The sequence below is a fragment of the Rhineura floridana genome, chromosome 13 (genome assembly GCF_030035675.1).
Source record: "Rhineura floridana isolate rRhiFlo1 chromosome 13, rRhiFlo1.hap2, whole genome shotgun sequence".
NCBI lineage: Eukaryota > Metazoa > Chordata > Lepidosauria > Squamata > Rhineuridae > Rhineura > Rhineura floridana.
The window spans coordinates 31,234,289-31,251,202 of record NC_084492.1 but is presented as its reverse complement, the minus strand read 5'-3'; the positions used below and the strand labels follow the sequence as shown (position 1 = coordinate 31,251,202).

At 43.8% G+C, this 16,914-nt stretch overlaps 1 protein-coding gene across 12 annotated transcripts in view; it reads left to right on the top strand.

The window, feature by feature from the left end:
* Positions 1–1,056: 1,056 nt before the first annotated feature.
* The window catches only part of AKTIP (AKT interacting protein), a 396,007-nt gene continuing 380,149 nt past the window's right edge, over positions 1,057–16,914 (top strand). For 2 of the 12 annotated variants that reach the window (XM_061593628.1, XM_061593629.1), the window contains exons 1-8: positions 1,305–1,573; positions 2,689–2,895; positions 9,156–9,273; positions 9,932–10,137; positions 12,692–12,756; positions 12,835–12,935; positions 16,155–16,243; positions 16,343–16,441. In XM_061593628.1, coding sequence (XP_061449612.1) covers positions 9,232–9,273; positions 9,932–10,137; positions 12,692–12,756; positions 12,835–12,935; positions 16,155–16,243; positions 16,343–16,441 — 602 coding nt within the window. In that variant the 5' untranslated portion in view covers positions 1,305–1,573; positions 2,689–2,895; positions 9,156–9,231. The other 10 variants (XM_061593632.1, XM_061593633.1, XM_061593630.1 and 7 more) reach the window with 10 other exon arrangements.

The following is a 16,914-nucleotide window of genomic DNA, read 5'->3' as shown; positions in this document are numbered from 1 at the left end:
AATGACTGGCCCGAGGTCACCCAGTGTGGTTGACCCCTTACCATCCTTGTTATTCACCAGGATAAAACTAACAACTAATCTCCATTTTATGATGCCAAGCTTGATTGTGTACATGGTTCTTTTTTTGCTTTTATCAGATTTTATTATTTTACATTTTTTGAGCCACCTGAGGATATTATTGAACACCCATACAAATACAGTTTACAAATAAAAATAAAGAGCTGTAAAATGAAATTTTCTGACACATGTTTTAAACCAGCAAGTAAAACCCAATTTTAAGTGGAGAAAAAGCCAAGGAAGGGGAGAAAAGGTTGTGGAATCTGTGGCAACTTTTAGAGGATATTGTTGAGTTCAGAACAGGGAGAAAAACAGGGAATTTCCTCAGTTCGTTTCTCGGGAAGCTGTCAGTGAAAGGTTAACTTCAGAGAACAGTAGCTCACCACTATCCCAGCTGTTACTTCACATTCATGTGGGTCCAGCAAATTTAATTTTCAAATGACGAACACTCAATTCACGTTTATTGGTTTATTTCCAAGATTTTTATACCAGCCTTCATCACCACTTGCAGGATGGCTTGCAGTAAGTTTAAAGCAACAGAATACATTGGCAATATAATACTGTTAATTATTTAATTAAAACCAATAAAACACCGCAAGAAATATAATTAATTATGATTAACAATCAGCAATAGTGTTAACTATTAATATTTATTAATAACAACTTGTAAATATTTAATTAATAATTATCCCTTTGATTCTGTACTTAGGATGATGAGCAGGGTGAAAGATCCTCACAGAACCAAACCTTTTTGCAACTCAGACCCCGCCTTACAGCTGCTCACTATTCCCTCCCGCTCCTACATCACTAATGAGCGTCTTTCTCCTCTCAAGGTAGCTTTCGCACGTCCGCCAAGTAACGTTCAGCGATTGGCTACCTCGCCCGCCAATACTAGCACGTCGATCACAGCTTCTCCAGCCTGCTGCAGTGGGTATGACCACTGTCCAATCCGGATCCACGCGCCGAGAGTCGTCGGGCCCCGCCCCTTAACAACAGGCCGAGGCGGCTTCACGCTTTTCTCTTTTTGCCTTACAAGAGGGCGTCGAGAGGTTACTATGGAAGTCACAAAAGGTTTGCCAGGGGGAGGGACTTGTCCTGTGATTGGCCCACTGGCAGACCAATGGGGGCGTTCAGTCTCTGCCGGATATTCACAGATGAAAGGAGGGGTGCTTACCTAGATGGGGGTAATTAGGAAAGAGGAGCGGCTGCTGTTGCTTCGGCGGGGGGAAAAGCCGATCAGGGTGAGCTGTGGCGAAGGGAAAGGGATTTCCTCGGGCGCGCTCTTGCAGCGATACTCGTCGTCATGCGCGCCAATCCTTAAAGACGGCGGCGGAAGGGCGGGCGCGAGGCAAGGAACGCGCATGCGCGGCAGTAGCCCGGCCTTTGCGACGGTGGCTGAGAAGGGCTACATTTCTCTTCCCCCCGCCCCTCAGGAACGCGTTTGTTGGAACTGACAGCCCGGCCTGCGCTGGAGGGCGGTGGCGGGTGCCGGAGGTCTCCGCCTTCGAAGCTGAAGGTCTGCTGAGCGAAGGGGTGGGAAGCACGGGCAGGGGGATGGAGTGGGCGCTGCTCTGTCGGTGAGGGGAACGAGGGAAGAGGCGGAGGATGCCCAAGAGGTTCCGGGGCTCAGGCGGATAGTATGAGGGGGCTCACCTGGGGCTCTTGCCTTGGACGAGAGGAGGAGGGAGGTTGACGGTGTCCTTTTCAGTTCACCCGGCTTGGCTCCTTCACCTTTGAGGTAGCAGTCGCTTGACAGGCTGAAGTTCAGCAGGTCGAGCTTTCTCCCATACCACTCCTTCCCCCCTCAAACCTACCTTGCAAGCATGGGGATTTTAAAAGGGTGTGTGTGCGAGAGTGTCACCTGCTGAACTGCTAGCTCAATGACACAGGTGCTAAGGCACCTTTTAAAAGAGGCAGTTCTAAACTGCCCTTATCCCAACTGAGCCTCTGAGCCAGCTGCTTGACAAGAAGCAGTTCAGCAGGTCAAGGTGCTTTTCTCTCCTGGCAAAGCAGTTAAAATACAAAAAGAGAGAATGAAGGAAAGCTTCACCAGCTGGACTTTGGCTTGTCAGATCTGTTTTATCTTTTTTGTCCTCTTTAAGGAAAAACATTCACCTGCTGATGGCTTGCTGGTTTAAAGGTTCAGGCCTAGTTCAGGGTTACCATTTTAAAAAGGCAGACTTGGCTGGACTTTGCTTTGTCAAGATGTTGGCGTTTTGACAAAGTGGCTCAGAAGGTGAAGCTTTTTTTTTTTTTACCCTGGTAGGGTGATTAAAATGAAAATGATGGAAGAAAGTTCAGCAGGTGAAGCATTTGTTTATCAAGATCCTGGTTCACAGGAGCAAGCCGAACTTTAAAAAATGGTATAATAAAGTGCAAGATGAAACAAACTGATATTTCTTATTGGGAGAAAAATTATTTTTAATTTTAAGATAGTTGCAATCTTTCCCTCTTCTCCCCCCCCCCATCTCTTTTATCTTCTCAACAGTAATGTTTGGCTTGATTTGATTGATTTCAGGATTGCAGTGAACATGGTCACAGTATCTATCTCTATATGTTTTTATTGTCATGACTTTGGAAACAATAAAAGGGCAGCTGTTTACTATTCTTGTTCCTGAACCTTTAATCCAGCAGTTTGACAAGCAGAAGTTCAACTGGTGAAGGTTTCTAAGTGCCCCTCTTGCCAGGAAACTCTTACCGGCATGAGAGAGTACAAAACGAACATAAAGGTGGCAAATTCAGAGCAAAGGAAGGAAACGGGAAGAGGAGGAGAGACTAATCCTTGGAAGTGAGATGTATCCGAATGGTGCTTTTCTTGTGAAATTGGATCAGAAGTTGGTAAGGAGCCCTTGACACGATAGTAGGTTTCTCTGGGAACCAAAGGAATGGGTATCAAGTATTTGGGGGAGGAAGGTGTGGGAGAATAGGTGAAAGAGGAGTTCTGGTTCAAAAGGTGTTGTGTGTTCTGAGAAGTTAAATGGGGTGAGGGTGAGTGACTTGTGAGTACAAGGGGGCTGGCTACAGGAGTCCCTCCTTCTGGAGATGGGAAGCTGCTGGAGGAGCCTTCTTCCTTTCAGTAAGTAAGACATATGTGTAGGGTTTAGTGTGTAACCAAAGACAGTTAAACTGTTGAAGAACAGGTAGCAAGGGCTGTGTAGGGTTCTCAGGAAAAGGTCTCATTGGATTTATGTGGCATGTGCTGGAGGACCTCATCTCCGGCGAGTGAAGATAGATTTGGGTTTTGTATTCTGTGCTGCTTTGTTGCCACTACCACCCTATTCTCTGTGGATGCTGTTGTTCGAAAGGTATTGTGATAGTTCATTATAAACACTTTTTGGAGGGGTGTGATGTTCTCTTCCTGACCAAGGATGCACTTTCAAGACTGAATACCTGTTGCTGGGAAATAATGGTGAGAGAAGGCTATTGTTCTGTGTGGGCTTCACATGGGCATCTACAGTTGGTCACTGTAGGGGAAAAAGGGTGGCGGACTAGATAGGCCCTCCAGGAGGGCTCCTATTTTCTTAGTCACAAAATCAGTGAGTGAATAAAGCCATTGAGAATGTTGGTAATTGGTGTTAATTCTGCCATGAGGATCTCAAGAGGTTCTTCGCATGAGCCTGCCTTTGAAGATGTGTGTGGTTTTTTAGGTTGGAGCTATGAATAGGGAATGGAGACTTATCTACCAGTAGAAGATATGAAGCCTTCAATCCTTACTATATGGAGAATATGCTTGCTTCCAAATCGTAGTTCTGTACCTGCAGCTTTGATGCCTTTAACAAAATTGTTCTTTACATATGGTTTTTCTTTTTTAATTCCTGGTTTGGACTTCACCCTCTCCCTCCCCCACCTCTCTCTGGGGTTTTATCTGCCTGTGAAATGGTTGAACTACATATCAAAGCAACACAACTTCATCTGACCCGATTCTGCTTCTCTATGCAACATTTGACTTAATTCTTGTCCTTGCATCTATTAACCAAATCATTTGAAGATGGATGAATAAAGGTGTCTAGAGTCTGGCACAGAAGAAATATTGCTATAGGAAATCATTAAGAGGCACTTGGGGAAAAAGGTGTGCCAACATTTTAGTGGAGCTGGCAGACGGGTCTAACCTGTTGCTATTTCTCAACTTGCCTATTTTTGTGTTGCATGCTTCTTAGGTGAGCTCATGTCCCTTGAAGATGTCTTGCAAAGAATATATATAAACTACAAGGGAAGGGAAGCCATGAAGGGGGTTGTGAATAAACCTTGCTAAAAGTTATAAAAAAAAGCATATAATGAATTCAGGGCAAAGCAGGGTGGGGGAGGGAACATGGGTTGCTGAGTGTCGGCTGTTACAATCATTCAGATCTACTGGAAAACCTGCGCAAGCCTGGGCTCCTGCCACCCTGGGCTCCTACTGAGAGGAAGGGCGGGATATAAATAAACAAGTAATAATAAATAACAAGTCCCTCTGAAATGAACAGACTGCATAGTGCTGTACAACAGAATATTCTGACTGCATTATGTTCAAATTTGAGTGCTTGCTAGGTGTGATTGTTAGACACCCTTCCCTCCTGTGAAACATAGTGGTCTTACATATTTTTTGTCATTTGGCTGGCTGTTTGGCCAAAAGATGTGAGCAGTTAATGTGGTACATGCAATGGAGCAGGTTAATATACACACCTTTGGGTGACCACAGACCTTTTCTCAGGGACTGTTTCACATACTTCAGTTAGTGCTAAAGCATCAAGTTGGAGCCATGGGAAGCACACATGACATTTCTTTTGCTGCAGATTACATATCATGTGGGTAGCCACTTGAAGTACAGGTGAATGGGGCGCAGATCTATAACAAATTGGATAATAGATCTGAAGAGGAAGATACAGCTGGAATATCCACTTGGTACTGTTAACCTAGATCCTCTGTGGCACAGAGTGGTAAGCGGCGGTAACGCAGCCAAAGCTCTGCTTATGGCCGGAGTTCGATTCCAACGGAAGGAGGACGTCGAATCTCCGGTAAAAGGGGTCGAGGTCCACTCAGCCTTCCATCCACCCGTGGTCGGTAAAATGACTACCCAGCATATGCTGGAGGGTAAAGAAAGGCCGGGGAAGGAACTGGCAATCCCACCCCATATATACAGTCTGCCTAGTAAACGTCGCAAGACGTCACCCTAAGAGTCGGAAACGACTCGCACTATAAGTGCGGGGACACCTTTACCTTTTTACTGTTAACCTTCCAGTGGATAATAAAATAATTTTTTCTGCTTGAAGCAATAGTAGTTGTCAAGTGATGTAAATCCTACTTAAATATTTTAAAACAGGCTAAAAGATTGTTTTGCAAAATGCTTGGCAGATAGTAATGGGGATAAATGTTTTCTCAAGCTCTGACTCTAACCCTGCTGCAGTCTTGAACCTAACTAGTTTCTTGTAAGTTTCCTCAAAGTCATTCCAGACTTAAGAACATGCAAGAGTGTGTTAAGGATTGCAATAGAAATGAGAGAGCTCTTGAAATAAGAGCGGCGGTTAAGTGATGGAGTTCAAGAGCCCAACAGCCTCCCTGAGCATGCTCACTTTGAATTCTTCACTGTGGATTATATCACTGAATTCTTTTTCTTGCATGTGGAAGATGAGACTGTAACTTGAGGGCAGTGTGTACGTCTAGGGATTGTTAAGATTCCCTTGGAAGTATTGAATGCTTTTATTCCAGGCTAAAGAAAAAGCATTGGATGTTTTTATAGTCAGGTTATAGACATTCCTTTTTCATAAGTCTAGCAGACAATTGCCAGCTTTGAGTCGAAGTCATTTCCCTGAGCTCTTTGTGTAGAAATGTGAAGATAGTTATACAGTTTGCTAACCTGTGGTAACTGGGAATGGCTTGGAAGGAAACCTTTTGAATACACTGTGTGGCATTCACACATTTTAAAAAAAACTTCTGTTTCTGCTTTGCTGCAAGGCTTCTTCTGTAGCCTCTAATCCTGAATAATTTCTGAGTGCTGTCAGTCAGGGGTGATTGACACAAATTGATGGTGGGGAACCTTTTTTCCATCCGAGGGAGACGTTCTCTAATGGGCAACCTTTTCTGGGTCCAATGCTGGTGGTGAGCATGGCGAGAGGCTAAAGTGGGCGAAGCAACAGATGTGAGTTTTACTTCTGTGCGGTAGATTACATTTCAGCCACTGGCTTTCTTAACATTCACATCACTCCATCCAGGTAATTCCCATAATCCTGGTAGGGATCCGTGGTTCTTCAGATGTTGCTGGACTCCCAATTCCCATCGGCCCCAGATAGCGTTGTTAGGGTATGTTTTGTAGTGTCATTTGCATCAAAAATGGAAATGGACTGCCTTCAAGTTGATCCTGACTTATGGCAACCCTATGAATAGGGTTTTCATGACAAAGGGTATTCAGATGGGGTTTACCATTGCCTCCGTCTGAGGCTAGTCCTCCCCAGCTGGCTAGGGCCTGCTCAGCTTGCCACAGCTGCACAAGCCAGCCCCTTCCTTGTCCACAACTGCCAGCTGGGGGGCAACTGGGCTCCTTAGGACTATGCAGCTTGCCCATGGCTGCACAGGTGGCAGGGCACGTAACCCCTGAGCCACTCACTGTTGGGGTGATCTTTAATTTGCCATTGACACCCAGGAGACACAAGCGGGGATTTGAACTCGCAGACTCTGGACTCCCAGCCAGGCTCTCCTCCCCACTGTGCTATAAGGTGCATATCCAACCACTGAGCCATGTTAATTTACAAGTAAATAATGATATTGGCACAATGTATTCGGGTAAGTATAGTGTTCTTTACATTGGTATTTCAACCAGGCCTTACAGCACTCTTAACAGTCTGTGGGGTTAAGTATGGCAACGCAGGAATCTAGACAACTTTGTCTTCTCAGTGTGGAATGTTCCCCTGTGGGGATTCCTCTTTTCACTCTGCCTTGCCCCAGCCCCACCCTCACAAAAACAGAATAGCAAACAAATATGAAATATCAGTGACTGATGGGTAGAGGTGATATCTGATAGTAACAGTTTATTTTCTTCAGGTGAAAATGAAATGCCTATGTTTGATATGTAGAGTGTAAATTTACATGTTTCATCTTGTACAACCTGAGGATATAACGACTTCCTTGGAGGGTTGTGGCCAACCATGTGCAGCCTTGATTTGTGCAGCCCTACGTAGGAATTTGCCTTATCCTGAGTCAGACCATTGGCTACACTGACTGCCAATGGATCTCCAGGGTTTTAGGCAAGTATATCCCTCAGTCCTACCTGGAGATGCCAGGGATTGAACTGGGAACCTTTTGCATGCGAGGCAGACGCTCTCCCACTGACCTACGGGCCATTCCCTACTAAGGCCTGATCATCTTGAAAGCATGATATGAATGGATGGTCAGCATCAAACTTTAGTTCAGTTTGGTGTGTGTATCAACAGGAATAACTACAGTGACCCAGCTTGCACAAATGACATGAAGGATTCTCAATTCCAGCAATGTTGACTCACTGTATCGGAGACTTCAATTGCTCTGTGAGCTCTGTGACACAGGAAATTTTATCTCTAAGTGCTGTTGTAATAGGTTTATCTTCCAGGTATACTTGTGAATTAAAGGCGCTAAAGATTACTGGAAGAACGGCATGCAGCCATGGCAGGATGCACTATATTCAGCTGTTGAAATCTCATTTTCTTTATGCTACAGTAACTATGCAGGGTAGCAGAAGGATAGCAACATCTACACTCTTTTACTTTCAAATGAGTGCAACGAATTTATCGTAAAATACAGTACGTCAAGGAACCATGGGTGTATTAGATGGAACAGGAAGTAGATTTACACTAAGGTGAAACATCTTATATAGTTCCTTTGAAGCCTGAGTTGCTATTTAGACATATTACAATAGATTACTTTGATAAACTCAAATTAAGTGAGAAGATTCATGTAACAGCACATGCGTTATTCCCAAGACAATGGTTTTATTCAACAAAGTCATGCTCAGAGTAGAGCCATTGAAATTAATGAACCTAAATTAGTCATGTCTGTTAACTTCAGTGGGTCTACTCTGAGTAGCACTGAATGCCACCCAGTGGAAATATGTTATTACTTTGTCTATAGCAAAGAAAGTACTAGAAGCTGTTTTGCTGAGGGTGCAACTATGTGTTGCAATTGAAACACAAGGTTCCTGAGTCCACCCCATAATGTGTATGCTGGGCATTTTCAAGAGAGAATCAGCAGCCAGAGTGGGGCGTCTTTAACTCTCTTCTCTTTCTCTTCTCTGAGGCATTTTAATCTAAGTTATTTATGTAAATGTTGTAATTGGTATTTTAGATGATGTACTTTTATATTTGTTATATTGATCTTGTAATTTTATTATTGTATATGTTTCTATGTTTGCCGCCCAGAGAGCTGTTTGCTAGTCGGGCGGGATATAAACTGAATAAAATAAATAAATAAATAAATTCTCCACCTGCTGATAATCTCCTGCCAGTGTTGCTGCAGTTGCACATAATTCCTCTCCCTCCTCCCTGCTATGCTGCTAAATGAGAAATAATTTGCAGGGAAAGGCATCTCCCATTTCTGTGGCCTCTGAGCTTCCCCTGCAAGTGCTCAACCCCTGCATTACTCTGAGCAAAATGTTGTAGATTTGAATGCTGAAAGTGCATAAGCACATATGGGGGGGGGAATTAAACCTATCGAATGGTAAAGGGAAACACAAATCCTCTGTGAAAGAGCTTTGCTGGAGGTTTGACTCAAGACAAGCAGCTAAAAGCACCTGGTTGTACATGTTTTATTTGGATAGCTTGGGAAGGACAATTATACAATTGGTGGTATCTGTGGAAACAAACTAACTGGCTAAGTGCCACCTATTTTGAACAAAATATTCTAGCAAACTTCGCAAAGACAGGTGCCAAGCTAGTCCCCTGGTTTAGCTCTCGTGAGAGGGCACAATTAAAACAACCTGTTCAGTGGCCATGAGAGTATGCTGATGTCTTTGAAGAGAACTAGGAGGCCACACCGAGACTACTGACAAGCAATTTAGGTTGTCTGAAGTGGTGGCATGTCTCTTCCTATTAACGTGGAATCGCGATATGACTAACAAGACGCTGAATTGGTAACTTCACTTTTTATGCTTCTAGGGCAGAAGGTAACCCCAGAAAGCTGGACAGTTGGGAGGCCTAGCATATTTACCATCCTCTACTTGGAATACACGTTATGAACCCTTTCTGGAGCATGTCGACAAGTTCTACACGCAAGGTAGAATATGACTGATAGCAGCACAGACCATTCTAACTAATATAATGTGTCCCGTATGGTAACCCTTCCCCATTCCCTTGCCATGTTGGTTTTAATATGTGCTGAGGAATACCCAGAGGAGCCTTAAAGAATATATGCTAATCAAAAACTTGATGTGGATTAAAAATCAGCACGGTTGGATCCATTAGAAAGCAAATCTGAATGCAAGAAAGCTCAGCTTAATGCTTCAGTAGAATTATCGTAGTTCTACTGAAGCATTAAGCCGAGCTTTCTTGCGTTCAGATTTGCTTTCTAATGGATCCAACGATGCTGATGCTATAATAACAGTCCTTCTCAGAGGGACCTTCCAGCTGACATGTTCTTCGAAAGGGGGTTTACTTTATAGGTTTTTGGATAGTAGTGTAAACAGACCATCTGGTAAGGCAAATATGTTGGCTGTCTTAAAAGCAGACTTGGGTGTCTGACTTAACTTAATGCCAGTAGTTGACCATAGCCAGTTCTGTATAATTGCCAAATTCAGTGAAGCAACTGGATATATATTAACAGTTTGGACTGGCAGCTTGGTACCTAAACTGGAGTAGCACTGAATATGAACTGGAGTGTTAACTGTTGGATACAACAGGAATTTTTTCCCCTCATGTTCTGCATTTTCTAACAGAGACCTGAAACAGAAGAAAAGGCTTTGGCTGGTGAGCTGAAGAACAGTCCTCCACGCACCACTCAAAAAAAGCAGCTGCCTTCTATTCCTAAAAATGCTGTGCCAATGACGAAGCCTGCTTCTCCTGCCCTTTCAGCCCAGTCTACAAACGGAACACACGCCTCCTATGGGCCTTTCTACTTAGAGTACTCCCTCCTGGCAGAATTGTACGTGTGCATTTTCAGTCCAGAAATTCACCTTATAGAGTTCTTTCTTATTGACGCTTATTTTTTCATTGGAATAGTCTCCTGAGTTTTGGCCCTTGTTGGTTCTTGGAGCAGCTGGAATTACACCAGCTTCTTTTCAAATGCTCTCTCAAACATTACAAGAAACGAGATGGAACATCTATTAATATTAATATATCTTGTTTATTTACTTATTGATAGACCTGCATACCACACAACAAAGTATCTATGTCAGGCATGGGGAACCTTTGGCCTTGAGCTACAGCTCCCATCGTCTCTGGCTATTGGCTGTGCTTGCTGGGGCTGATGGGAGTTGTAGTTCAGCAATATCTGGAGGGCCACAGGTTCCCCACACCTGATCTAGGTGGTGAAAGTAACACATCCATAAAGCAGAATAAAAATACTTAGTCAACATCTGGACCGTGATACTCAATGACCAGTGATTGAGCTACACATCAGAAAAGGCCTGTGTAAACTGAAGAGTCTTTTAAGCTGATGTCTGAAACAAAGTACTGATCGTGCTTGCTTTCATAGTAATAGGCAAGAAGTACCTTTCCAATCTTCAAGGCTTGTGGGAACAATTTTTCCTGTTGTCTTTATTAGAGCAAGACTTTTTAAAGAAAATAATTAAGTATAGCTTTTTTTTCACACTGCAGCATGCCCAAGAAATTGAATCTGGGATGGGACTAGGCAAATGAAAGGGGTGAGGCCATGCACATAGGATCTGGCTTAGGTCTCGGTGGCTCTCATTCAGTTCTGTGGGACTAAGTCAACAGACTACAATGTAGGGCACAGTTGACAGAGGGGCAAAACTTTCTCCTGACGGTAGGGGCCCTGACATCCACTGCAGAGACCTCTTTGCGGGGAACAATATATTGCTGTGTGCAAGGAACACCCAGATAGGCATTAGGTCACCAAGGTGTCTGTTTCTGTGGTCCAGCTGCACATAAATAGCAGGTCATTAGCAAATCATTAAAAAAAAGACATTGAGTGAATAGCAGCTGGTTGAAATACATGCTAGCTGAATAGCACTATCTGAATATAACTTTAGGGTGAATCTGTGGTTTTCTCTGCTACCGTGCGTGAACTCCTGTTATCATGCTGTGGTAGTATCTAAGCAGATTTTGTTCTTGTTAAAGGCATTTCTTGTAAACTGGGCTTAAACTAGCCTTAATCTAATGTGCAGGTTTTGCTGTTTTCTGCCTTGCTGACTTAAAGCTGAATTTGTGGAGTCCTTTGATAAGTTCTGCAGTTCCTCGTGGCTCTCTGTTTGGCATGGTTCCAAAATCACTAGGGTAGTGATTACAGTTGAACTAATCTACCTGTACAAGGGAAGCAAACAAACTTTGTAACTAAGAATGCTTCCTTTATGTGGCTGTAGAAATTTAACTCTGAGCAGAAAATGCATATTATGAGCTTGCAAAGTTTAAATTGTTTTCTGTGATATAGGCTTTGCTGAGGGCACAGCTGGTGATGGGGCTCATTATTGTCCTGTTGGTGAGCTTTGCTCAGTTAAATAGACTTGTCTGCTTTAGCTAATCAAAAGCTTGTTTATGAAAGCTTATTTGAGGCGCACTTTGCAAAACGCCACCCGTGGCCATCGCTGTGCTGTCATAGGATGGCTGGGTAAAATTCCATTCATTAATGCTGTCATGTTGGGAGCACAATTCTGTCTTGTTCTTACAGTTGTCCTTCAGCGGAAACAAAGCCTTGGGTGTCCCTGCTCAGGGCTGCAATCTGATCATGTTACATAATGTGTTCCAAATAGTGAAAAATAATCAAGTCATCCCCCAAACACGTGTTTTAACTTTGCCTGCTGCATAAGCAAATAAGCTTCTTTTTTATTTATCTGTTGCTCTTCTATAGCTTCATGCAAATAATTATGAAGAATTTATAATCTGTTCTCCATCAGAAAGTCCCAGGGTGGAAATGTACACAATCTAAATGAAAAAATAATAAGATTAAAACTGCAAAACAGACAGACTTCATTTACAGATGAAACCAGCAGTGACAGGAGTTAAATTGCCCAATAGATCTCAGCCCTCCCCAAATGCTTCATCTTTAAATCAAAAGCTTTGTCCACTAGGAAGCTTCTTCTGTGCATATGTCTTTGATAGGAAGGGGGAGAGAGTCATTTGCCATATGGGATACGCTTTGTTTACTGCACTTATAGCCTACCTTTATTCCATTGTGGGATTCAGTGTGGCATATATGGGGCTCCCTCCCAGACAGACTTGGGAGAGAAACTTACACTTGCTTATAGTTCTCATTGCTGCCTCCTGACTTGATACCTGTTAAAAGTGTGTGTGGTGTGTGTGTGTGTGAAGGAGGGAGGGAGGGACTTTTAAAGCCAGTGGCCTTCCTGATGCCAATAGGCTGAGCGGCATCTGAACCTTTTAGTGGTGAGGGAGAGACTTGCTTTGCTGTTAAAGTAAAAAGAACACATAAACTCATTGTGTGCTGCTGTTGAGAGCCTTTATGTAGATATTTTTTGTGTTACTTTAAACCTGACTAGGTGGGTTGTGTTTTCTTACAGTACCTTAGTTGTGAAGCAGAAGCTGCCAGGTGTCTATGTGCAACCTTCTTACCAGTCAGCATTAAGTAAGTATGAAATTTCTCAATTTGTCTTCCTGTGTCAAAACAATTTATTTTACATCTGCTCATCTTTATTTTTTGTAGTGTGGTTTGGAGTAATATTCATCAGGCATGGGTTGTACCAGGATGGCGTGTTTAAATTTACAGTCTACATCCCTGACAACTACCCAGATGGTGACTGCCCAGTAAGTAGCAATGGGCTGAAACATCCAAGATTTGTGGACTTATTTGAATGTTTGAAGGCCATGCAATGTTTCTGTTCCAGGGTAGGACTTTGCTGAGCAATCTAGATTGTAGAGAGGGAATTAGCAATTTGACTTAAATAATAATTACTTTGCTTTCATAAAGCACTTGTAAAATATGTAGGAGTATTTATATCCCTTAACATACATGTTGTAAGGTAGGTTAGTATATCTCCATGTTGCTGGTGATGGGGCTGAGATGTTGTTGTTGAGATTATTTTTTCTCCCTTTATCGTGAGGACCTATGATGGGTTATAGCAATTTAAAAATACATTATTAAAATAGGTTAAAACAATGAAAGGGGCTGTGCCCCTGTGCACTTTGCGTGCCAACCCTATCACCTAACCCCAGGAATGGAAACCTCAGGTATCCCCCAGGGCCCCCAGATGTTGCCATGTAGCGGCCACCACCACCACCCCTTATGCAGCCCTTTCCCTACCATTGTTCTCCATTCATCTTGTACCCCTCTTCCCCCTCTCACCCCCATACCCCTCATTTCCTCCCTACCCTCTCCCTTTGTCTCCATACCTTCACACCCCATATCCTTGTTCTTCCTCTTCCTCTCCCTCCCTCCCTTTTCCTTTCACAACCTCCTGCCCCATGCCCCCATTTTTGTTCCTCTCTTACTCGCTCACAGCCCCTCCTGCCTTCTCTCTCACACCTCTCCTTCCCCCTATCCCTCCATTTTCCCTGATCCCAATCTCTCCTGCCCCATACTATTTTTCTTTCTCTGTCACCAGACCCTCCTGCCCCATACACCCATTGTCTTTCTCTCCCCCTCCTCCTACTACTACCCCCAACCCTCCTGATCCTAGTTTCCCCTGCACCTCTCTCTTTGACCTTGCCTCCATGCCCTACCCCCTTCCCTGCTGCTTTTGCCATGGTTGTTGGGCTGCAGTGAGCACTTGCAGGTGGATGGCAGGCCTCTGAGGCAGGAAAGGTGGGAGGCCTTTGCTTGCTCACCTGAGGAGACAGAGGCGGCGGCGCTGCTGCTTCTGCTGCCTCTGCATGACTCCAGTGAGTGAGGCAAAGTGGGTGGGTGGCATTGCCTTTTCTTTTTCGGGTGCTTTGTATTCAGGAGGGCTCAGGCTCAATCCCCAGCATATCCAGGAAAGGCTGGGAAAGATTCTTTTCTGAAAGTCATGAGAACCTCCTGAGGAGGAGCAGGAGATGGAAGAGGTGCAGTTGCTGCTTCCTCTGCCTGGCACAACACAAGTGAGTGCCCACACCCTTGACTTGCGACACTCACACGACTTGCATAGCATCAGACAGTGGCGATGGCTCCTCCTCAGGTGTGCAAGTGAAAGCCTCCCTCCTTCCCACCCATCCGTTCCTGCCTTAGAAGCCAAGAGCAGCGGCTACCCACACTAGGCACTCCCTCCCCCCTCCCTCCTTCTGTGACTGTCGACACCTGCCCACTGGAAATTGGGGCCCAGGCCATGCGTTGCCCGAAGATTGTACTGGTTGCCTGAGCAGCCCGAAGGGTCAAGCCAGGTCCCCCAGGCTGCTGCCACCGTTGCTGCCATCCTGCCTTACGCTGCAATTCGCAGTGCCACCTGTCTTTTGCCAAGCAAACTGAAGTGTGACACTTAATATATATATATATATATATATATCCTGAAATACATATAGTGCCTTGCATAAGGCCACCTAGTGAATCTGTGGCAGATAAGATTTGAACCAGTGACTTTCTGTATCAGAGCTTATTCTCTTAGCAATTTATACGATGCCAACTCCAAAGCTCCCTTTTATTGTTGGTAGAGATAATTTCTTGCTTCTCTGCCAGTAGCCAGTTCTAGCTGCTGTTACCAAGTGAAATTGTTTCAGGTTCACATGTAAGATTTAGTTATCTGTAGAAACATCTGTCTTAGCTTTGTTCTCTGTGAGTGAAATGATCTGGCTACATCATCTGTGCACAGCTCTGTTTTTCTTGCTTTTGGAGATCTGTTCCTAAAATCAGACTCCTTGGAACAAGTAGCAGAATGTTCTTGTTTACCACTTCAGTTTCTTCTGTTGGCTCTGGCAGATCTCAAAAGGCAAGAGATTCAGCCAGGCTTGGACATTTTTATGGCAATGGACAAAGCAGCTTTTGGCAAGCCACCGTGGGCATTAAGCCTCTAACTGTAAGAGGCTAATTTAACCTTTAAAGGGAAATTAAATCAATAATTATTAAATTTAAAAAGTATTTAAATATTTAATATGATATCCACTTGGAGTGAGCACAGGCCCCAAGATTGGCCTTTTATATGTGTCGGTGTATTTTTAATACTCCAGTCTGTTTCTGAGTTGCTCTCTGCTTCCTTCTGTAATTTAGGTTCTGAGCCACTCAGCATAAAAAGAAGCCTGGTTCTTCTCCTCGTTCCTTGGCTCCCACACAGAACCTCCCTAGTATCTACTAGCAATGCATTTAAGTCCATTGCGAATGCCAGTTAAAAGTGCTCCTTAGATGAATCGGCCAGATATGTTTTAAAATCCTCTTCAGTGACTAAACATTTGTAATCCATATGTTTCAGCATAAAAATTATAACAGGAATAGATATAAAATGTGTTCTAATGCAAGAGATTCAAATCCCCTTTAGTTTCTATCTCCATTGTGGAGAAAGATGACTATTGAAGACTTGCATTCTCCAAAAGTACAATCCCCGCCTCCACTCGCACTGCTGAATCGTGTTCCAACACTGGGGGGCTAGATGCCTATGGGAAGTTCACAAGCAGGACCTGAGCGCAACAGCACTCTCTGCTCTTCCTGTTTCCAGCAACTAATAATCAGAAGCATACCAATGCAGAAATTAGTTGTGTTGTGTCTGGATACAGCTCCACCTGGAAGCCCCTATTATGTATATGAAGCTAAAATATCCTTTCTAAGTTGTCTTGGGAAGGCTTTACCCTGGAAGGCAGCACATAAGAATAAATAAGGAAATAAATCATCTACAGCATGAAGGGTGCTTAGCAGGCCAATGTTATAGAATGTCACTCTAGGTTTATAACTAGCCAGTTGGCTGTGACACCTAAGAATTCCTCCTTTGACAAAGAAGGGAAGCATATGTCATTCAGAAGGTTAGTTCTTCACGTGTAGTAGGTAGATGGCTCAACAGCTCTTGTGGGGCTAATCTGGAAGGTTGATTATTAGCTAGGTTTTAAAGTCTCCTTTCTTCCTCTCAGCGCTTGGTTTTCGATCTGCCCATCTTCCACCCTCTAGTAGATCCCGTCTCAGGTGAACTCGATGTGAAAAGAGCATTTGCCAAGTGGAGGTCAGTGTGATGGCTTAGAACGTAAATATTGAACAGAGAAGTTCTGCATGGATGGACCACTAAAGGTGCCCTTGTGTGTCTCTTGTGCTTCTCCTAAAGGCGAAACCATAATCACATATGGCAAATACTGATGTACGCTCGCAGGGTCTTCTACAAGATTGACACGGCCAGTCCTTTGAATCCTGAAGCTGCTGTACTGTGAGTAACTACTGGGACCTTATAGAAGTAGAGGTCCTTAAGCTGAACTCTCTTGAACTGTATCTTGGTAACACACTTCCCCAGCCCCACGCATACCTTGGATCATGCCAAATTTAATGGATTTTTCCTACATTTTGGTTTCAGAATTGCTTTTTAATTGCGTATGCCTTGAATTCGCTTCTGACATGTGGACCCATATACATATGAGGGGTCAATGTGGATAGGAAACCAGAGTTTTAATATGGTGCAGGCACATGCAATCTACCCTCTTTCTCCTGGGGTGTAACAAACTGCTCCTGGGATGTAACAAACACCATGTGCAGCAGCTATGAAAAAGGCAAATTCCATGCTAGGGATAATTAGGAGAGATATTGAAAATAAAACTGATATCTTAATGCCATTGTATAAATCTATGGTGCAGCCGCATTTGGAATACTGTGTACAGTTCTGGTCCCCTCACCTCAAAAAGGATA